This window comes from Bubalus bubalis, chromosome 6, assembly GCF_019923935.1.
Source record: "Bubalus bubalis isolate 160015118507 breed Murrah chromosome 6, NDDB_SH_1, whole genome shotgun sequence".
Classification (NCBI taxonomy): domain Eukaryota; kingdom Metazoa; phylum Chordata; class Mammalia; order Artiodactyla; family Bovidae; genus Bubalus; species Bubalus bubalis.
The window spans coordinates 22620800-22644951 of NC_059162.1; the positions used below are offsets into that span (position 1 = coordinate 22620800).

Here is a 24152-nt window from a genome sequence, read left to right on the forward strand (position 1 = left end):
CCACATTAAATGGTAAAATATAACCCCCCTGTTGTTATTTTTATGCCATCTTCTTATACTTTTTTTCAACAAATAGATGCATTCTTATTTCTTAACAAATCATTCTCAGCATCACTTTCTGTTCATTTTTATTGAAACTTTGGAAGAATTTATCCTCACATAAATTAACAGTTCTTACATTGCCTTTATTTCGGAGTAACCGGCCCTCTTGACTAGTCTTCTCCAAAAGGGTTTTCTGAAGATTCACCAGTTGCTCAAATGATTCTCTGTCTTCTTTACTAGGCTCCTTAGAATAATCTTTACCTTCAAATAAGTACATGTGGTTTTCTAAAAACATAAAACACAGAGAGAAATGTTAGATACTAAAGAAAACTAGATTGATTCTAGTCAAAGCAACAAGGAGGGTGAACAGGAGAATGGCCTATATTCTCAATGGGCCAAGAATAGCTTGTGATGAAGGTACTGGAATTCCCATCCCACTAATGCTGACGGGTTTGGGATCCATCTGGGGATTTCATATATTTACTTTTTAAAGGAGCGAGCATGGCTAAAGCCATTTTGGTCTATCTTCAGGTGGCCCGTAAGTCTCAGTTTGATGCCTGCCAAATCCTGGATCACTCATCACTCATTCATTCCACACTATTCCCCAGCACACATCTCACTGACATTAAGATCTCCTAAATAAAGGTAACCAACAGCTTATTTTTTTTTAATTACAAACAGTCTTTTAACACTCAGCTCTTCCCCCTTTTCTGTAATATTACAAGGATCAAGTAGAAAATCTATGAGGAAATAATCACAAAAATAATCCCTTAGATTTACAACTTTCTTTGTAGAGCTCATGAAGCATCTTCATGAGCCTCACCACAGTCTTGGTATAATTAACCCCACTTAAGAAAAAGAGAAAATTGAGGGCTTCCCTGGGGGCTCCCAGATGGTAAAGAATCCACCTGCCAAAGCAGGAGACACAGCTTTGATCCTTAGTCCAGAATTAGAGAGTAGCCCTCACTTGCCACAACTGGAGAAAAGCCTGTTCAGCAATGAAGACCCAGCACAACCAAAAATAAATAAAATTATAAAACTCCTGAGTTATTAAGCACCTCCCCAGTTCAAATTGCTAATAAGTGAAGAAGGCAGGATTTTCTGAGTCTGCTGCCAATGTGCTCTTTTCAGTATACAACTGTGTCTATAGAAGGATGGAAAGACAACAGGCCAGCAAACAGTAACTACAGTAATAACACAAACGGTGACCGTGTGAACTTGAATAGCAGTTTATGCTGTCAGAGCACCTTCACACTTATAATCACATCTGATTCTTGCAACCGTGTAAAGGGGTAAGGTGTACACTACTAGCACCACTTTACAGGTGAGGACACAGAGACTCAAAGAGGCTGGGCAATTTGCCAAGACCATGAATAACATGATAGAAAGAAGTCATAACAAGCCAAGCCTAGTAACTAAGAGAGGTAAGACAACGATTCTAAATTGAAGCATATTTAATAGCACATGTTACCAAAGAATGTATTTTCACAGCATTATAAAATCAGCTATGGATATAAGTATGTTTTACTCTAGGGAGTACGAAAGCAAAACATTTTCATTCTCAAGAGATCAACTGCTTCACACTTGTACCCCAATCCAACCAGCTGTAATTCTAATTGGCATTTGCTAATTAAGTCAGCAGGGGGCTTTCAATGAGGTGCTCTATCAACAAGTGAGGAAAAAAGAGCCAAGAAGAGGCAAATATGATCACATATGTAGCTGCATGCGATTCTAAACTTACAAACATGCTTTAAAAAAAAGACCCTGCCATTTAAGATAAAAGCTATCCTGCTTTTTTTTCCTACAGCCCCTTTTCATAGGGGATGCTGTAGTTATGAGTCTTTCATATTCATTTCTATTCTTTTAACCATGCTCTGTCTTCACTCTGCAGCCAAGAGAAGGTTGGAGACCATAGGTATGGACACTCATCCTGCCAATGGAACCACCTACCACAGACTGGAACTGTACCCACTTGATCAAAGACAGAACTCCAAATTTTAATACAACTGGGAAATCTTTCCTGGCAGCTGGACTGCCTGAAAAAATATATATAATTTTTTTTGGCAGTTGGACTGACTGAAAAATATAATTATCTTTCTGGAAAACAGTGAAATTTTACTTTGTTCTACTAAACATTAGCAAAATAAGCTAAAATTAATCTAGATGAGTGCAGAAATGAGTGCAGGCTTCAGTACTTAATGTAATCAAAATGCAACTTAAAAATAGGACCACATACATCTATTTCTCCTCCCACCTAAAACCTACATGGTAGTAAAGGGATTTTAAAAAGATATATGAGACGACAGTGGACAAAAAGTTCAACAACTTTTTAGAAAATTTTAAGTGGCTCAAGGGATAACAGAGCTAAAAGAACAGTGGAAGCAAAACACAGGTGCCTGGTCAAGGGATGATTCTGAGAGCAGAGACCCTTTGAATCCTCCAAAAGCTCAGAACTTCCATGGACAAGGAATCGCAGCGAGGGATAACTGAGAGAAAGTCTGCACACCAAGTAACAGGAGCTAAAAAAAAATATCGCACATTAATGCATATATGCTTCTACGAAGCACAGTGGTAAAGAATCCGCCTCCCAATGCAGGAGACACAAAAGGCGCAGGTTCGATCCCTGGTCAGGAAGATCCCCTGGAGAAGGAAACAACAATCCACTCCAGTATTCTTGCCTGGAAAATTCCATGGACAGAGGAGCCTGGGGGGGCTATAATCCATGGGGTTGTGACTGAGCACACACAACACATGTATGTGGAATCTAGAAAAAGGCATAATCTTTATTTTCAAAGCAGAAAGAGACAGAAAAACATATGGATACCAAGGAGTAACGGGGTGGTGGTGGGATGGATTGGGATTGACATATATACATCACTACATATAAAATATTTAGATAACTAAAGAAAACTGACTGTATAACACAGGGAACTCAGTGCTCTGTGGTGACCCAAATGGGAGGGAAATCTAAAAAAGAAGGGATATATGTATACATATGGCTGATTCACTTCATCCTACAGCAGAAACTAACACAACATTGTAAAGCAACTATACTCCAATTAAAATAAAAAAAGAAGTAACAGGAGCACCCCGAACCCCTTCATTCATGTTGTCTCCTCAATCTGAGCAAACAGGTTACTCCAGACCCTATTCACCTCTTCCAGAAAGATATTAAAGGATTCGTCTTTGGAGAAATGGAGTTGCCCAGAGAAAAGACTCCAAATACAGACATCTGGGAGGGCCCCTTCAGTGAGAAGGCCAGCTCACCAATCAGTGATGCTGGAATAAACCCAAGGAATCCACATACCTGCTCAGGCCAGACCTGCCCATCAGCTCTGCATTTCACCTGCAAACATGAACAGATAGCCACGGCACACCAGATATTTCAGAGAAACTACCAACAAGGACAAGACAAATATACAACACAGGGCGTAGAGGAATACTTTTTTAAAAAGCTATAATAAAAGTCCTCAGAGAGGATATTCTATCCCTGCAAACAGAATAGGACACAATTAAAACAAGCAGAGAATCAGAAAGGGTTCTTGAAGAATAAAAATGGGATGCTAATATTCAAAAATGTAAAAGCTAAACAATGAGAAAAGTTAAAGAGCAGTGTCTTAGAGAATAATGCCAGCTATCTACATTCTGATCTTCCAAACATCCTATAAAAACCATAGGGAATAACAAGGACAACAAAGCCACCCTGAACCCATACCTTCTAAAAAGCTAGGAGTCAGAGAGTACTACAAACCTCAATTTGCAGGAAGGTAGAGAAATGAACATCCCAAATGAGCTGAATTAGCTCCCAAGCCCACAGTGGAGTCAGGCAGAGACTGCATGGAAAAGAGGCAGCAGGGTTCTAACAACATCAGACACAGATCAAATTTGTTCCCCATGAGAAGGACACATTCCAAGTGGGAAAATAATGAGGAAAGGTCTGCAACTGGGAAGATCAGAGAAGCAACTGCTAAGGAACTGACAGGAAGAGACTAGAAAGTACTTGAAGGTAGCAATTTGGGAAGGCATTGCTTCTGGAGGTCGTGCCTTGACAGTTTGGTGGCAAAGGGAAAGAATGAAGCAGGTGATGGAAATTCAGGGTCCTGCGGAAACGAAAAAGAATCACAAAACGAGAAGTCATGCCGGCCTACTCTCCACTCAAAAAAGGAAGCAGCATTGGGTAAAGAAACTGCCCTTCTCTGCATGAATGGAATAAAGTATTCTCGAATCAAGAAGCCTAGGAAGACTAGCAGACCTCTCACCCCATTCCACACTGAATTTGTGTTGCCACTGGTACAGACAAATAAATTCATTACAAAATAACCCTAAGACATCAAGGAACATCCTTACAAAGCTACCATGTGGGAAAAAAAAAAAAAAATTTCAAATCAGAAATCCAAATACTACAGAAATAGAAATGGGGACCCATCTCCTGCTCTAGCTTGGGGTGGCCATGCCATTAGCTCTGTTCTCACCCCCCACTTACTTCCTTCCTCTGGCTCTCTGCTTCCTTCTTCTGCTGTAGGCAGGGCATCAGAGACCCAGTGGCCATCTTCTGTTTCTCCCAGGATAGACTCCAGGTCTATTTCATGCATGGTGCTCCCCTCCGAGGACAGCAGTTTATCCAAACCAAATTTGAGTATCTCGCTCAACTTGAATGAAGAAAACAAAAAAGTCCAGTTGGCCCTCATGAAAACAAACATTGGGCACCAGTGATTTGCAAAGTGGCTTAGACACCAGGCGCATCCCTGTTCTGATGCTCAGCCTTTCTTCCCTCCCTGTGACAGATGACACCAACAGGGCTGTTCTGTAATTGGATGATGGATGAGCAGAGAGGTGATAAATGACAGTCAGAGCCTAACTTTGACAATTCTCAATAAACAGAAAATTTGACCCTCCAATCTGTGTTCTGAAGAATAAGAGTCACTTCCAGCATTATCTTAGCACTTCTCACAGAGTTTCACAGGCATCCCCAGCAGTCACGTGAGACATCACAGACCCTGTTAGCTACTCTCCTACCCCTCCTACTGCCAAACTTCTTGGAATGAGAAGGCTACACAGCATCTTTCTTAAGTGACTTTCCTTTGGCACTTTTGTTCCTACCACAGTGCTCAGTGGAAACCATCTTCACTAAAGACCAGCGACAACTCCTGAGCGCTGGACGGGAGAGCCGTTTCTCGATTCTAATGCTGCTTGCTGGGCGTGCCTCTGGCACTGCACTACCCTGCTTCTCTTACCTGCTCTCTAACGAACCCTCAGCCTCTCCCTAGGCTTGTAGGAACCACCTAAAAAAGTTCAGATCATCTTTCCTAGCTGTAGTTTTCTCCTTTCAATTGTGAACTTCCCTAAGTGCTAACTCTGAGGCTCTGAACCAAGCTGCATTCACACTTTGGCTCATTTGCATCTTGTCTTTTTGGGTTAGCTATCTCTAGCTGGTTTATTTTGTGAATAACTTGGAAATCTTACAATACTCTGTAACAACTGGAAAAAAATTTAGATAGCTCACTGGAAGAATTGAACAAACCTAGATATACTTATCTTTAACCTTGATATATACAAAACAGCGACTGACTTTGGCAACTGGCTTCCCAATAGTTCAGTTGGTAACGAAAACATAGCGCTAAGTTGTATCCAACTCTTGCGATCCCATGAACTGTAGCCTGCCAGGCTCCTCTGGGATTCTCCAGGCAAGAATACTAGAGTGGGTTGCCATTTCCTTCTCCAGGGGATCTTCCCAACCCAGGAATTGAACCCAGGTCTCCCTCATTGCTTACTCCTTGGAAGGAAAGTTATGTCCAACCTAGATAGCATATTGAAAAGCAGAGACCATTACTTTACCAACAAAGGTCCGTCTACTCAAGGCTATGGTTTTTCCTGTGGTCATGTATGGATGTGAGAGTTGGATGGTGAAGAAAGCTGAGCACTGAAGAATTGATGCTTTTGAACTGTGGTGTTGGAGAAGACTCTTGAGAGTCCCTTGGACTGCAAGGAGATTCAACCAGTCCATTCTGAAGGAGGTCAGCCCTGGGATTTCTTTGGAAGGAATGATGCTAAAGCTGAAACTCCAGTACTTTGGCCACCTCATGCGAAGAGTTGACTCATTGGAAAAGACTCTGATGCTGGGAGGGATTGGGGGCAGGAGGAGAAGGGGACGACAGAGGATGAGATGGCTGGATGGCATCACTGACTCGATGGACATGAGTCTGAGTGAACTCTGGGAGTTGGTGATGGACAGGGAGGCCTGACGTGCTGCGATTCATGGGGTCACAAAGACACGACTGAGCGACTGAACTGAACTGAACTTCTGCACTGCTGGCAGATGCTTTACCGACTGAGCTACGTGGGAAGTTTGATGCCTGGTTTGGGAAGATCCCCTGGAGAAGGGACAGGCTACCCACTCCAGTATTCTAGTCTGGAGAATTCCATGGACTGTATAGTCCATGGGGTTGCAAAGAGTTGGACATGGCTGAGCAATTTTCACTTCAACAACTGGCACCAAAAATAAAAGCCACTATTTATGAAAAAGACTGGTCCATACCGGGATACTCCCTTTAGTCTACGTCTCACTTGTGACGTGTCTCAGTTATCAAGGGACCACATGTATTTTTAGAGAAGAAATGTGCATGCACACTAAGTTGCTTCAGTCGTGTCTGACCCTTTCATGATGATACTATGGACTATAGCCTGTCAGGCTCCTCTGTCCATGGGATTCTCCAGGCAAGAATACTGGAGTGGGTTGCCATGCCCTCCTCCAGGGGATCTTTCCAACTGCGATCAAACCCACATCTCTTATGTCTCCTGCATTGGCAGGCGGGTTCTTTACCACTAGCACCACCTGGGAAGCTCAAGAGAAGAAATATATTACAGTAATTAAAGGCAAGGGCATGTGCTTGGAGGTTAGAGAGTCCTTGGATTGGAGTCTTAATGAATTAACATTCTTGGGCAAATTATTTGAAATGGGAATAAGGAGAGTGCCTACCTCATTCTTCTGTTATTCATATCACAGAAATAATTGGGAAGAACCCCTTAATATGATACTTAGCACACAGTGAGCATTCAGTAAATGTTCACTCCATCTGCCTCTGCCTCTGTTTCCTATTATGTTCTTCCTGCAGGGTAATGAATCCGCTTCCTTCTTTGAGGATTTCATGATCCAGTACTTCTTAGATTTACTGAACCACAGTCACATCTTTGACTATCGGATTCTTTTTATTATACAAACCCTGCTTTCTCTGGAGATAAGGGCATTGGGGTGTTATCTTTGCTTCTGGCAACCAGAGATAACTTGCAGAGGCTTGGTAGTAAGAGAAAAATCAGAAGTAACCTTCTACTAACCACAAGCTGGGTGAGATTCTGACAGAGCCCCTCTCAAACACCTGGGAGTGGAGGGGGGGCTCTATGTTCCCATTAGGATCTGGCCCATGGCACAGAGACATGTTTACACAATCACATGGACATGCCCAGCAGCCTCCGTCACAGGGACACCATCACTGAATCCCCTGAGCCCCTCCCCAGTTGGGAGAGAGTTCAAGCTTCTTACTGACAACTCCTCCTCCCACACCCAGAATGTGGGCACGCCAAGGCTCAGCCATTCATTCCCCTCACCAGACCCAATACTGAACTTGTCACTCATGAGGTTCTACAGGAACTCATGGTTGGAGAACTGTAAGAGCCTCTGCAGTCTGCCCACACCTTTCTCTCAAGCTGCCATCTGACATTTCTAACTGCCTCTTGGATAATGTGAACACATGTACGATCTGCTTTGCCACCAGCATGGACAAGTGTGCACACATCAATTGGGAACCAAAGAAAAAAACAGAAAAAAACCCACACTTTGCACCTTAAGAGAAACAAGAACCAAACAAGTAAACACAAAATCCAGGGTTACTTTCTAGTTCAAGTTCCAAAATAAATGAAACCTTGAGCCTTTCCCGTAAGTTACTGACTTCCTAACAAAACCAATGTGAGCCCTGTCTTCTGCAAAGCAGATGTGTAAAGATATGCACTGGTCTTTCTGGCTATAATAACCATGTGAGAAAAACCAGACTAACCAAACACTTGGCAATTCTGCTTTTAATAGTAATTTTTCCTTTTAAATACTTGTTGTATTTTCTGTTTGATAAACTAGTCCCTTTAAAGTCTACTCTCTTACAAACTTTCGCAAATGAAATTTTTATCTCTGAGCTTTTCCTCTAACAGTATTTTTTTTAATACGTTTTTACTGCAAACTCTGTTGACTAAAGCCTAAATAATCTTCCTCTTCCTAAATCTCTACCTAAACTTCTTCCTTCCTAATTTCTATCCTCCTCATTATCCAGGCTGAAGATCTTATAGACATCTTTAAATTTTCTATTCTCCCTAGCTCCCCACCTCTAAGCAGCAGCTCCTGTCATTTCTTCTTCTGTAATGTTCCAGACCCTTCCATTGCTACTGCCTATGTCAGAGGTTTATAACTCACTTCATGCCTGGATCTTTCCAGTATCCTAGAAGTCAGTCTCTCTGCTTCTAGCCCCTCATCCCTGGGTCAAAATGGGAGGACCTGGTCTACATGATAATATGGGTTCTAATTTAAACCCAAAGGCTGCTACAGAATATCTCCAAGTCCTCTCCCAGAAGAGTTTTCTCTAACATCTTCCAAGCCTGCATCTGCTTCCTAGCTGGTGTCTCCTCCTTTAAGCAATTAACTCTAGTTCTTTCATCTGTTTTTCCTACGGCATAATTCTGAATTCCTGATCTTGTCTACCCTCCTCTGAGTGTGAAGAAGGTGATGCAAAACACTGATCAAAGGGTCTGGGGTTAAGATGGAGGTACAAGATAAATCATTATTATGCTGAGTTGTTTATTTTACCTAATTCTCTTAAGGCCCCCTGATGGAACCTGTGGTAGTCTCATTTTCAGAAAGCAAAGGTTAAGCTATCTGCTCAAAGCAACACAGCCAGTAAGAGACAAGGCTTGGATCTGAATCCAAGTAAAAGGGATCCACTGCTACTGCTAAGTCACTTCAGTCGTGTCCGACTCTGTGCGACCCCATAGACGGCAGCCCACCAGGCTCCCCTGTCCCTGGGATTCTCCAGGCAAGAACACTGGAGTGGGTTGCCATTTCCTTCTCCAATGCATGAGAGTGAAAAGTGAAAGTGAAGTTGCTCAGTCATGTCCAACTCTTTGCGACCCCATGGACTGCAGCCTACCAGGCTCCTCCATCCATGGGATTTTCTAGGCAAGAGTACTGAAGTGGGGTGCCATTACAGTCCATCCTTATTTTGTATTCTGCTGCCTTTATTTATCATATTCATTTTCACTCCCATAGCAGCCTGCATGTAGTATAGATATTATGTGCATGCATGCTCAGTTGGGTCTGACTCTGTGACCCCATTGACTACAGCTTGCCAGGTTCCTCTGTCCGTGGAATTTCCCAAGCAAGAATACTGCAGAGGGTTGTCATTTCCTCCTCCAGGGGATCTTCCAATGGTAGGAAGGAATCTGGCTAGGGAACAAATGTGTAGCAGGAGAGAGTGGGTGGTTAATTCATCTACTTTCTCATTGATGGAACCACTGACTAAAACCATGGCATCTTCTAATATGAAGAACAGGGACTTCCCTGGTGATCCAGGGGCTAAGACTCCATGTTACCAGTGCAAGGGCCCCAGGTTTGATCCCTGGTCAGGGAACTAGGTCCCACACGCTGCAACTAAAAATTCCACAGGCTGCAAACAAGACCCAGGAAGGCCAAATAAATAAATAAGTTAAAAAAAAAAAAAAAGTGAAGAACAGGGTATCTTACCTGGAGGTCAGTATCTGCAGCACGTTTCTGGGCTCCCAGAGTGAAATGGCCCCCTTCTATGATCATGTTGGTGAGCTGCAGCTTGGAGGCCGCTTTCCTATAGACAATCTCTTCCACAGTATCTCGTCCAATCAGCCGAATAACTTTAACAGACCTGTAGAGAAATCACAGAAAACTAATGTGCTAAAATAGAAGGAAAGAAGCACACAAGCATGCCAGGTCAAGACGCAAAAAAGAAACAAACCTAAAATGCCAGCTTCAGGGTACAACTAACGGGGGATTGTTGTACGTGAACCTGAGTTATCTGTTAGAGAGAATCTGGCCTCTAATTTTCACTGAACCTTTCCAAAAGAGTCAAGGGAGGGATGACGCCTTAACTCAGAAAGGATGTTAAATAACTTCTCAGAGTTCCTCCTAGTCCTTTCACAATTTTACTTTGCTCTTTTTACCAAAGCAAGTCCCAGCCCAGCACTACTCTGGAGTCAGCAACAGAGATGGGCTAAAACCAACTGGTCTCTCACCGCCCAGTCTAGAACTGTCACCAGCCCACATTCTTCACCTTCCCCCCGAACCCAGAACTACTGAAGAGCCAAGGAAGCGGAACCAGAGCTATGCTTAAATCTCTCACTTGTTCTGGCCAATTCGGTGAGCCCGGGCAGCTGCTTGTAAGTCATTCTGAGGATTGAAATCACTGTCAAAAAAAATAACAGTATCTGCTGCTGTTAAGTTCATGCCAACTCCACCTGAAAACAATACAGAAAAGAATGTTGGCAGAAGTACGTGGGCTAAGGACCAGACTGTGACGACACAAGGCCAAGCATTCAGACTGATAAATGAAAGCAGCCAAAGGACTGGCTTCATCCTTCAAACTGACACCCCCATCCTCAACTCTGGACAGAGCTTTGTAGTGGTTAAAAGTCCTACGTGGGCTTTTGCTGCCTGACTCGGGCAAGTTTAACAACTGCAAGTAACGGAAGTGAGTGGAGTGGGGTAAGAAGCAAAAGTAGGTACTTAAGTTAGCGCCCTGAATCCATTTTAAATCTCTTCAGTTTAAAAGTCTTCATTGAACTTCATTTAGAATAGTCTGTGGAAAAGGAAACATGCTCTTTCAGAAACAGTTTTAAATATGAGCGAGGTCTGCTGTGGGCACCATCAAGAGAAGACCTCCTAACGTCCACTGCAAGGTACAGCCAGGCAGCACGGGCTCTGACACAAGTTAATGAGAAGAGGAGATGCCATGTATTACACCCCCAAGCGGAGCAGGGGGCTATCGGCCTCTGACTGGAGAAGACTTTAGTAATTCTCTTCTGTTACTTGTCTCCACAGTAATTAAGGAGAAGGTAACAAAACCAACCAAAGGACAAACACACTCCCTGGGACAACTTTCCAGTCTTTCTTTAGGAAGAGGGCTGTGGAGGCTCCCTGGACTACGGGAATTAATGAGAAGAACTATGAAGGCAAATTACAGCCTTCTCTTTGATTAATGTGGAAACAAGCACAAAATAGACTCCCTCTTGCCAGGGTCATTACAGCTCGTTGCTGAAACAAGCAAGCCTGAAATGGCTTGTTCCAGGAGCCAGAACTAAGGACCAACTTCTGAGATGGGCTACTGCCTCCAAGCTACATCTTAAGTCAGGCAGGAACATTCTAATTAAAGCCTTTATATAAAATTAAAGTTGGAATAAACAGATAATAAAGACTGATTACCGAGAGATGCTAATATACTGAATAACAACAACAGCTACCCAGGTACTATGCTTTACTCTCTGCAGGCACCATTCTAAAGTGCTTTACATATATTAACTCCTATAATCCTCGCAACAATCACGGGTACTCGTTTTATAGATGTTGCAATGGAAGCACGGAGAGGCTGAGGGATGACTGGAAGCGAAAGGAGCCAGATTCAGTACCACATGGTCTGGCTTCAGAGCCTATGTTTTTTACCCACTATTCCATAATACTCTCAGGCACTTATTTCATTGAAGTGTTTTAATTTTTTTATGAAATGTTTTTTTCATAAAAATTTTTCTTCTTCTTCTTGGGTTACTGTTAAGTTCAGCTCTTCTTCATTAAAGGATGATATTTTATAAATAAGCTATAGCCAGACTTGCCTGAGACATATTCATGAGCTCTCACTGCCACCTGGTGGCAATATGACTCAATCAGAAATTGAGAGAAACTTGAATAAATGATAATGATGCAAATCAACAACTAAAATGTGACAGCAAACAGGACAGCTGGTGTTTGGAAAAGGCTCAGGACTGCTTTGGCTCCTATGAGATCCCTCTGTTCTAATTCCGAGAACTCCAAGGAGATTACTTGAAAAGCAGAGATCTTTCTTCCTAATTTCAGATGTTTCAAACAATGCTGCCGAGTACAATGGTGTTGAAATCAGTAAGGCATCAGTTCAGTTCAGTTCAGTAGCTCAGTTGTGTCCGACTCTTTGCGACCCCATGGAGTGCAGCACGCCAGGCCTCCCTGTCCATTGCCAACTCCTGGAGTCTACTCAAACTCATGTCCATTGAGTCACTGATGACATCCAGCCATCTCATCCTCCATCATCTGCTTCTCCTCCTGCCTTCAATCTTTCCCAGGATCAGGGTCTTTTCTAATGAGTCAGTTCTTCGCATCAGGTGGCCAAAGTATTGGAGTTTCAGCTTCAGCATCAGTCCTTCCAATGAATATTCAGGACTGATTTCCTTTAGCATGGACTGATTGGATCTCCTTCTAAGATCACACAGACTGCACCCTCGATCTCAGCCACTTATTATCAAGTTACCTAATCAGTCTCTCCTAAGACTACCCTAAGACAACTGCGACATGAATAAGTGGCTGAGATCAAGGGTGCAGTCTACGATCTTAGAAGCGAGCAGGACCAAATGAATTTCATTATATCTCTGTAATATAGAGATGAGACATACACAGGTAAAACAATCTCCTTATGGTTAACGATTATATTCAACACTACTTTTTAATACCCTATAGTACCAGGCACTTAATAAATGCTTACTAAGTAAGACTGAACTCTCTTTTCATAAATATACTGATCTCTCTTTACAATAGAGGACATACATCCCTTTAGAGCTCCTAATTCTATTCCATCAAGATTTAGGTCTACCAAAAAAAAGAGAGAGAGAGAAAAAAAAGAAACTTAAGATTCTGTGAATTCAAAATTAATTTAAGGTCTGCTTGTTTCGTGACATGAGAATAATTTCATCTCCAAGAGCTGACATAATTTAAGTAAATGAAAGCACTCCATAAGTGGTATGACACTACAAATGTCATATAAAATATTTATGACTTAAGTCATATACAGACAATGTTACAATTAATTCTAAAGAGCTGGAAATTTCATTACAATCACACTTTTTAAAAGCAGATTTTTTATTACTCTTTCACAACACTTTCAGAGCTACCTGTCAGAAGGACAACTAGTAGGCAGGCTGCTATCTTGTTTCCCAAATTCATGGTTGGGAAGGAGAGCTGTCTCTATTGAACATGACTAAAACTAAAACTTCTATACAAAATTATAGAAATCTTTCAGGGTGTTCACAGGTCAATGGTCAAAAGAGATCAGAATTACTTTCCAACAACCCCAGGTTTTAGCCTTACTTCTCTGATGAGATGAAAGCTTAAATCAGTTTGACAGAAACGAGTACCATGCTAGAAGTCTAGGACAGTGATAAACTGATGTAACCTACCTCAATTCCCCCCACTCCTTTTTTTTTACACTCCTCAGTAAAAACCTCACCTTTCAGTGAATTAAGGAAAAATCTAATGATTAGGATTTAAATGTACTGGTTCACCCTTTAATTTGTCTGCTTTCATCAATAGGGATGCAGCCTACCTGCCCTGGTACTCAAGAGAAAAGTAAAGATGGGCTGCTGTCCAAAGTTCTTAATGGCCAAGTGTCTCTCTTCTCCTCTTACAGAACCATCCACACGCTCATAGCTGTAGCCTTCACACAGAGGGAGAAAAGAGAGAAATTGAAACCATTTTCAATTACTCACTGTGGAGTAAAACACTGCTCAAAACCAAACACCAATTTTGTCTCTCTCATATACAGTCATGCCCCTACTGTAAGCTATCTTCCTTTGATTCTGAATAATATTCTTAATCATGTTTTTCTCTGTAACATCCCCACACCCCAGATAATTCTTCACAGACCCATCTGGACTGTTAAGTCTAAAAGTCTTGATTAATGTAATGGCCAAGGGATGTCACCTCTATAATCCAGGTAGTCTTGGAGAATATCCAACATCTGGGTCATCTGAGAGAAAAGTAAAACTCGATGGCCTCTGGCAAGAAAAAGAAAAGGAAAAACTGCCAACTCCAATAGTATTTAGGGTGGATTTCCTACAGGTGAAACTTAGCAAAGAATGCAAGTTTACAAAGAAATGAAATCCTGAAGTAGAAACATAAATGTCATAATCATTTACAGAGCCTTCTTCAGTAATGTGAAATGTTTTATACAAGGATGTAACTGCACCAGTAGCTGAGTCCTTACAGCACTTCTCACCAGTGCTGTAAGTGCTGGGATATTCCCAGGAGTCTGTGTCAATGCACCAGAGGGTGTAAGAAGCCCTAGATAACCAAGGTGCTTTGCAGGACTCCAGCTCCAGCAGCCAGGGATCAGCCTGAAGGGATGAGCAGTGTCGGCAGGAAATGATGTAGCCTCTGACTGGAGGTACAGGACTACATGTTTATTTCAAGCATCAGACTCTCTTTTATACTTTTTCAAAAGCATTAGGTCAGAGGTTTGACATTTTCAGTTCCCCCTCACCCAGATTACTGTCTCATTGTTGCCCTTCAAACAGAGTTCCTGCTTCAGCAATTCTCTCAGAATCGTGTTTACTTGTCATTACATTGTAACTCATGCTTATGTCTGGGCCACATAAAAGCTCACTATCTCCTAAAAAGGCTTCTAACTATTCTTAATTATTCCTAAACCCTAAACTCAGCAAACTTCTTTTGCCATAAACATTCCCCTCACAAACAGGTCTCAGATAACAATCCTTCCCATGGCCTCAAGCTGCGGCCTATGTGCTCATCCTGGGACATTCTTTGCAAAAATCCTTGAACAAATGTCAATGGTTACTTTATAGATTATTTTCTGGGCACAACTGCAGAAGGCTTTGTGCTGTCTCACCCTTCTCTCAAGAACAATAAGCACCTTAACATTCTTTCCAGCCAACCCAACTGACAAAAGGAAGAAACAAGTCAGAATCACAAGAGCTAACTCCTTCATCCTGGGTCCATGCCTGCAGAATAAGGAGAGGGGTTGGGGCCATGCCTCCATTTTGTCAGTAATGCCTAACGTGGCTCCCGACAGTGCTTCTTTCCAGGATGGCAATTACTAAATGGAAAGAAACATACAGTTTTAACAGCAAAATAAAAGATATGTGAAGAGAAAAATGCAAAATTCAAATGTACAAAAAATGAAACAAAAACTGATGACCCTAAAGAGCTTGTGGTTGGCAATCAATAGCTCTTCTCTACTTTGTGGTGAAAGTCACTATCCTTTCAATTATAGCTTTATTGGTTGAAAATTTTGAGAAGCATCACTTTAGAGAAGCAAGAGGCAGGTGGCATTTCAAATCCCACATGATACATAAGAAAACTTACGTAGGGAGAGGAGAGAAGAAAGGAGGTGGCAAAATGGATTAGGTCAAGGACAAATTCAAGGGAATTCCCTGGTTGTCCAGTTATTAGGGCTCTGCACTTTTCACCGCCAAGGGCTGGGTTCAACCAAAAGCTCCATGGTATGGCTGAAAAAAAAAAGTTCAAACCTACAGCCCATGGTTATCAGCTATTAAGTCTGCATAAACAAAGAAGTACTGTATGGCACTGTCTAAACAACATTCTATTAGGAAAACTAATTTAATCTGAGTTTGCGATAGGTGTAGATGAACAATTATGAAAAACTCCTTCAAGACTCTAGCCTCAAACTGGTAGAAAAGGTGTTGAACTTCAAATCTAATCCTCATGTAATCCCATTAGATTAGAACTTCATCTAATCCCATTTCTGTCATTTGCTGGCTGTGGTGGCCTCAGACAAGCCACAAAGCCTCTCTGGGCCCGTTTCATCACATGTGAAATGAAAAGGTCAAAGAGAAGCTATTTATGGGTCCTTCTCCCAACACTAGGACACTTAGAGAAGATACATCATAGCCTATAAAATACAATCAGGCATGCAGCTGTTTGACTTGCACATTCCTAATGTTGGACACTTTTGCCAAATCTGAGGTTTTAGGTTGGTTCAGGCATTCCTGGGTCAGTTGTCCCCAAGGGACAACTTAGAAATCCTTGGGAAACGGATTTTTTTCTAGACTGCTCTGTACCTCCGAGAACCAGAGGATCAGATACAGGCCAGACACCAGGCCACTGAACACTTAGCTAAATCTTTACAGGCCCCCAAAAAAGTGGCTTAATTCTTCCAATACCCAACTTGCATCTCAGGGAAAGAGTCCCCGAGTTCTCCTTGAGTTCAAATCAAGCCCCACAAGTTAACAAGAGTAAATATTTGCTAAGTACTTAATATGTGCCAATTCAAGGCAAGGTACACCAGCAGGCCTTTAAAAAAGAAACGTTTGATGGTATCTTTGTCTTTGTAGAACTAAACAATACAGCTGGAGTGACATGGTTAATATAACAATTAACCAGACAGCAGATTAAGGCAGTATGCTGCCAAATGCTGGATTAGGATCCTAAGTGCTGTAGGAATTCAGGAAAGGAAAGGATGTTCATAGAGGGGATGGCATGGGATGAAGGGTATAGCTGCAGAAAAGGTGGAACGTGAATCAGGGTCTTGGAAAAAAGGAGAACTGGGATTAGTCTCAAGAAATCAGTGAGTTGCACATTATTCTGGTTTTAACAATCACCAGCTCAGAATAGAAAATATGAACCTATCACCTACTTGGAATACAGGAATGCCAACAGCTTATCCAGCAGGTGAAGTTTCCCACTAGCCTCAATCAAGTGGTCTCCAATTTCAAAAGGCTCTGGTTCCACACCTGGAAAAGAAAGAACCCACTCCCAGTAAATGTGTTCTCAGTTGGGGCAGACTCTGAACGGAGAAGCTGATGGCGAGGCTACAGAGAAGCCAAGATCCTTCTAACTGATAATGGGCCCAAGTCTCATATCTCTTTGAGGCATTTCATAATTATTTGTTTATATTAAGATATCAGCACTACCCAACATCAGTCACAGAGCCTGGCACATCCAATATGTCTAAGAAATGTTTACCCAAGGAACAAATCTACTCTTTGGGAAAGTGAAGCACAGGGAGATGCTAAAGACCAAACAGACCCAAAACTGAAACCTTCAGGCTCTCACTCTAGAAAACAAATCAAGACATAGAGTTAGATATAAATTAGTCATTCTCATGCTGAAACTGAAGCACAGGGAGATGCTAAAGACCAAACAGACCCAAAACTGAAACCTTCAGGTTCTCACTCTAGAAAACACATCAAGACATAGGGTTAGATATAAATTAGTCATTCTCATGCAGGGTAGCAAAATAACCTGGAAGGCTTCTTTTGAAATCTACATGTTCCCAACAGCTCTTCGCATAAAAGAAAAGCTCTGACATGCACCTCATTAAGATTCTGTGACATTTTAAAACAATTCATACAGCTACTTGGCAAGGACTTCCTTCAAATGACTGCAGAAAAGCCTCTGCATTGATGCTATCAATACTAGAGCCCTCACAGCATAAAACGCCTGGAACTGCCCCACAGGCTACCCATCAGAGTGAATTAAAAAAAAAAATCTGAATGAAAATGAAAACACTACATACCATGTGTAGAATGCAGCTAAATTAGTACTTAGAGGGAAATTTACAGACGTCCATAAGATGAAATTCCCTCAGCAAAGGAGGCAGAGAAGGAGAAGACATAAGGCAGATGGAAAAGCAAGAGAAAGTATTGTCCCAGAAGCCAAAGGAAAAAGGTGTTTCAAGAAGTGATCAATTGTGTCAAAGGTTTTGAGAGATGAATTAAAAAAAAGTGAACTGATAACCATCAGTTGAGACCACTGATAAACTAGCAATGGTGGTGGCAAAAAAGGCTCACTGACTGGGTTCAAGACAAAGGGACATGCAATCATAAAATTCAGATTGTGAGACAGCCCATAAAACACAGAGCCATGATTCTTGAAAACTGTCAATTTAATGAAAAAGTAAAAAAAAAAAAAAGCTGAGGAGCATTTCTAGATTATAGGAGAATAAAGAGACATGACAAATGCACTCTAAGATCTCTGACTGGATCTTGAATTTGAAAAGAACAAAGATGGACACAGGCAGATTCACAGGAGAGAAGTATTCACATGATTTCCCATAAGTTTCAGGTGATACAAGAAGCTCTCCAAAATAAATGAAGACCCAGAAAAGTGGCAAAATTTAAATGCTTTTCTATCATAATGAAATCAAGATCGCCAGGAGAAATATCAACAACCTCAGATATGCAGATACCACTCCAATGGCAGAAAATAAAGAGGAACTAAAGAGCCCATGGATGACGGTGAAAGAGGAGAGTGAAAAATCTGGCTTAAAACTCAACATTCAAAAAAATGAAGATCATCGCATCCGGTCCTATCACTTCATGGCAAACAGAAGGGAAAAAAGTGGAAACAGTGACAGATTTTATTTTCTTGGGCTCCAAAATCACCGTGGATGGTGCCTGTAGCCACAAAATTAAAAGACACTTGCTTCTTGGAAGAAAAGCTATGACAAAGCTAGACAGCATATTAAAAAGTAGAGACATCACTTTGCCGACAAAGGTCCGTATAGTCAAAGCTATGGTTTTTCCAATAGTCAGGTACAGATGTGAGAGTTGGACCATAAAGAAAGCTGAGAGCCAAAGAATTGATGCTTTTGAACTGTGGTGTTGGAGAAGACTCTTGGAAGAGTCCCTTGGACTGCAAAGAGATCAAAACAGTCAATCCTAAAGGAAATCAACCCTGAATATTCATTGGAACGACTGATGCTGAAGCTGAAGCTCCAATACTTTGGTCACCTGACGCCAAGAGCTGACTCACTGGAAAAGACCCTGATGCTGGGGAAGATTGAGGGCAGGAGGAAAAGGGGGCACGAGAGAAGGAGATGGTTGGATGGCATCACTGACTCAATGGACATGAGTTTGAGCAAACTCCATGAGTGAAGTACAGGGAAGCCTGGAGTGCGGCAGTCCGTAGGGTCACAAAGAATGGGATACGACTTAGTGACTGAACAACGAACAACAATTATACTGAACAAAGAGAAGCAGTTGTGGAAAAGGAACTACAGTATGTGAGGAGGCTGAGTAAAATGAAAATTATGTTTAACAAGGTCTGTTCATGTGCTCAGCCGCTCAGTCGTATCCAACTCTTACCGAGGTCTGCTTACATAGAATTCTCTCATTCTCCAGTTTCTGCCCTTGAGGATAAACATGTCACTCTTCTTCCAGCAGAGGGAGGAGATGTTCATGCTGGGAGGGGATGGGGGAATGGATATGCTATCATTTCTGGACCTGCGGTTTTGGGGGTTGCAGTGTTTGTTTTTGTTTTTGCTATTGTTTCTTTTTTAAGTGTCCATAGCTCAAAATGATAACAAAATGCAGATCAGATCCTATCACTCCCCTGATTAAAATTCTCCTGTGTTTTCCCATTGTATCTAAAATAAAAATAAATTTACTTTAAAAAGATAAAAGAAAAAGTCATAAGGGACGTTTAAAACTGAAGAAATCTGAATATGAACAATATGTTAGATAATCAACATAAAAAATTAACAAGAGAAAATGGGGAAAAATAGATAGTAAATATAGGCAAATCTTTTGAAGAACTTTTCTATGAGGTTGGCCATAAAATGACAACAAAAAGTAATGCTGAGAAAAAAGGGCACTGCCTCACCGTCAAACAAATATGGGTGATCCACACACTTCCGAAGCTGGGACAGGACATTCTGAAGTTTAACTTTCTTCGCCATCTCATTTTCAAATGCATCTGAAATTTTAAAAAGAGAGAGATGGATTACTGAACAACAACAAAAAACCCTGCAAGTTTCCATACATAACCTTACTCATTTCAATAATGTATCTTTCAAATCTGTATCTCCCAAATTTCACTGAAGTGCATTAAGAACAGCACACTGATAAGAAGTTTTCTTAACCATCACCTTGTTTTAAGACGGAAAAGTAAAAGTGTTAGCTGCTCAGTCGTGTCCAACTCTTTGTGACCCTATTGTAGCCTGCCAAGCTCCTCTGACCATGAAACTCTCTCAGCAAGAATACTGGAGTGGGTTGCCATTCCTTTCTCCAGGGGATCTTCCCAATCCTGGAAACGAACCCGGGTTTCCTGCATTGCAGGTAGACTCTTTATCATCTGAGCCACCAGGGGAAGCCCTTAAGGAAAACCAGGAGTTGGGGGATGGGGAGGAAATCTCACAAAGTCAACAAACAACAAAGTCAGAGTTATACTTTGACTGGCAAAGGTACTCTGCCAGTTTCACTCTAGTTGACCTGACTACTATTCAGAATAAAAAATCCCATCCCATTTTCTTGCTATACAAACTGAGTGTGATTATAAAATGCATGAAAATCACATCCTCATTAGTTTCTAAATGGACAAGTACCCTCTGATTACCTAGGTCTTTCATCAAAATGGCCTTGTAGTATTTTTTCTGCAGTGCTGACATGCCATGGTATATCATTACTTCCGTCTTTCTGGGAAGCTCTGTGGCTACCTCAGCCTTTACTCGCCTCAGCAGAAATGGCTGCAAGAGTTTGTATAGTTCACTTGCTGTACAAGGAAAGAAAAAACACACACAAGTAGAGTGGGACAAAAGCAAAACCAAGGCAATGAACTATTAGAGAACATACAACAGTTTACTTTAGTTTCTCACTTTCATACCAATTCTGCCTTCTAGGCCAGCAAGGTAATTCTTCACAGTATTTCGTCCTTCCTTGGATTCTTCTTTCCAACTTCTTCTGCTTCTTTCTAATAATCTCATTTGCATAGAACTATTCTTTTTCCGGGATACTTTTGCATTTGATCAGCATAACAGCTCAGAAATGTAGGCAAGGTGGTAACACTGTCCCTATTTGTAAAACTAAGTGAAGTTCAGAGAAGTCAAATACCTTATCCAAAGTCACACAGCTGGTTGATAAAGGTGCTAGTACTCACACTTAGTTCTTTGACTTCCATACCCTTTTTCCTTCCTGAGCTGTCAGAAACTTTTAAAAACTAGCCTAAACTGGAATTACACTGCATGCAGGATTGCCAGAAACAAAAAATAAAAATAAAAGTTAAATTTGAATTTGAATTTGATAAACAAATAATTTTTTAAAGATCAGTATGTCCTGTGTAATATTTGACTTGGAATACTTTACATAGCAACCTTAAACATGGGAACAATCAGAGCAGGTTCCCCAGGTAAAATTCAATCTGTGGAATGGAGATTTCTGCTGTGAGAAGCCTTTCCAACTCATCCTCAGCTAGTACATACAGACCCACTAGTTGGCATGCCTATCAATTATTTTGAATAATGATCCTGGGATAATATCACATACATAGACAATTTTATGAGGCAGAGGAGCAAAGGTATGAGAAGAAAACTACGAATGACCATTGTACAAACCAGAATGGCTTCCTCCTTTACTTCCACCACCATCCAGCCCAGACTTTTGGTTCTTACGCACTGATAAAAGTGTTAAAAGAAACACTAGTGCTGTGGAACCCTGAATGACAGTTTCAGACTACGGCACCCACATATTTCTCTGCCTCAAGAAGTACCATAGGAAGTTATCCAAGTCCTCACAGAAATTACACGTTGGAAAAAAAAGTATGCAAACCAGCAGACACTGTTTCTTCTGATAATGACCCAAATAAGCACAATTATAGAGTCATATGACAAACAAATACGAGAATCATGAACAGCAGGCACTGGGAACAACAGGAGGGCTCCGACAGCACCTTATCTTTGTGCGGCTCTTTACTTCCTCAGAAGGGGTTCTCTGGTTATAGATTCTCCTTCTTTTCTATCTATAACCCTTATGCCCTAGGGAAGTTGCTGGGCCCAGACCTCTTGGGCATGATTTGTAAGAAGGGAACTTGCCTGACTCAGACTCTTTCTCAATGTCCTGGTAACGCTGAACAAAATCTTCCACCTGCTCCTTGGAAAAGAGATCAGGCTCCACAAAACTGAGGAGTGAGTAGAGCTCCTGGAGGCTGTTCTGGATGGGTGTTCCAGTCAACAGGAGGGTGAAGACAACTGAGAACTCAAATACACAAATGAATAAAATGAAAATCTGTAACGCTGGAAAGCAAGACTGAGTGACCCATCACAACCTTTACACAGAGAGGCATGATTCAATGAAATGAATTCAGGGGCATGAAATCAGAAAGCTCAGGTTCTAAATGTATACAACTGTTTGATATAGGAAATAACACCTCTTCAGTTTCAACTATAAGAAGGGGATAATAATCTTGTGAAGGAGATATCATTTATAAAGTAAAATCACTTTGTGAACCCTAAAGTATTGATGAGTATTCAAAATGGTTACTGTTATGCAACCTATGTGGAAATTCAAGCACACAGCATATACTCATGCAGTTTGAGAAGCCCAAAACTACAGCAGCAGGACCCACCACTATAAGAAAGAAGATATATTTTTTAAAAACATCCTTTTGTAAAACTTAACACATGTAGCCAATGTAAGACAACAAGAATTCTGGACATTTCTGGACTATATACCACCCAAAATGGAAAGACACTTGTTAAATTTTGAGCAGAGGAATAAAGAACACCATGAATAACAGACTAATGAAGTAAAAGGAAAAACAGTAACAACAGTTGTTAGGTCAAGCAAAGGACAATCTCTTAGCTAACATAAAAAGACCTTATACTACTTGAGTTAAATAATACAGTACAAAGAGAAAGCTATATGCTGTACGTGTGTATGTGTGTGTGTGTGTGTGTATATATATATATATATATATAAAACATGGAAATACATTATGTGTGTATATATGCATATATATATATATACACACTGAATTCTGATATTTAATATATTTTTATTTTTTTAACAATATTGGAGAAGGAAATGGCAACCCATTCCAGTATTCTTGCCTGGAGACTATCATGGACAGAGGAGTCTGGAGGGCTACAGTCCATGGGGTCGTAAAGAGTCAGACACGACTGAAACAACTTAGCATGCACACATATATACATTTAGGTTTGGGTGTACACATGCGCTGTAAAGAACATGGCAGCATATATACCAAATGTTAACATATACAGTGGAATAGGATTATTGGTGGCTTTTACTTTTCCTCTTGTGTTTCTATAATTTGATTTTGGAGGGGGTCATAAGAAGATATCAAAGGTGATAAATGAAATGATACAATCAATGAAAGCGGTTTTCAAAATCTTTTGGGGGAGCACTTTCACTTGGTTTGTTTCTTTTTAAATTGTCTAATCAATGCCCACCCACGCATGCTGCTTGTAGTGCAACGTATTCACAATATTTCAAGTATGGGAAATGGTTAACAACGAATGTTTCCAATAACTAAATCACATTTTTACAATATGCTCAAAGAACTAAAATGGCCCAAAAATATGAAGTCAACAAGGATAACCAAGGCTGTCAATCACTAAAATGAAATTACACTATCACATGGATTAACATTTTAATTCAAAGCAGTGTTCATTTCAGCATCAAAAGTTATAATCAGGAAAAAGAAGCCTTGAGACAATCTCTGCTTATATATAAAATTTTGGAAACTTTTGTATAAAATATTTTGCAAATATTTCCTACATTATTAAATATTCTTCTACATAATTTTTCATGGCAGCCTTATTCTGTAAATACACTGTTTGGGTATACCACAAATTGTACAGTATAATCAATTCCTATATTGACATTTAGGTTTCTTCCAAATTTTACAAACAAGCTGAAAACAGTATTTGGAAGAGGAGAAAATAAAAGGCAGTACCCTTCTCCCTGCCTCTCAGCCCAATCAATAAATGTGTTTTTTTTCCTGACCAACCAGCTGTCTGCAGTTCAAACCTCACCTAAAAAGGAATACTCAGAAAACATAGAACAATCTCCTCTGAGCCTGTTTCCTTACCAATAAGAAGAAAAGGCTCTGGAGCCAGCAACAGACTTTGGCTTCCCCACTCCAAACACAGGCTTCCTTTACTGTGTTTACTTCCTTTCCTGATTCTCTTCTCCCACTATAAATCAATAAACTGACACAGCAGCTGATGAAGCAGTATCTTAGAGTCTGTTGGGTGCCGGATATGACAATCTTTTGGAAAAGAGACAGTGTTAAAGAGTCCTTAAAAAGAAGGCAA

General features: G+C 40.9%; 1 protein-coding gene across 7 annotated transcripts in view; it reads right to left on the minus strand.

Moving 5' to 3' along the window:
* The window catches only part of CHD1L (chromodomain helicase DNA binding protein 1 like), a 64246-nt gene that overhangs the window by 12216 nt on the left and 27878 nt on the right, over positions 1 to 24152 (minus strand). For 5 of the 7 annotated variants that reach the window (XM_025287986.3, XM_044944457.1, XM_044944458.1 and 2 more), the window contains exons 7-16: positions 21909 to 22071; positions 20438 to 20593; positions 19706 to 19798; positions 16737 to 16833; positions 14045 to 14118; positions 13668 to 13778; positions 10449 to 10563; positions 9821 to 9974; positions 4526 to 4691; positions 179 to 327 (exon numbers count right to left, since the gene is read on the minus strand). In XM_025287986.3, coding sequence (XP_025143771.2) covers positions 179 to 327; positions 4526 to 4691; positions 9821 to 9974; positions 10449 to 10563; positions 13668 to 13778; positions 14045 to 14118; positions 16737 to 16833; positions 19706 to 19798; positions 20438 to 20593; positions 21909 to 22071 — 1278 coding nt within the window. Of the gene's footprint in view, positions 1 to 178; positions 328 to 4525; positions 4692 to 9820; positions 9975 to 10448; positions 10564 to 13667; positions 13779 to 14044; positions 14119 to 16736; positions 16834 to 19705; positions 19799 to 20437; positions 20594 to 20704; positions 20857 to 21908; positions 22072 to 24152 lie in introns of those variants that run through there. The other 2 variants (XM_025287994.2, XM_044944459.1) reach the window with 2 other exon arrangements.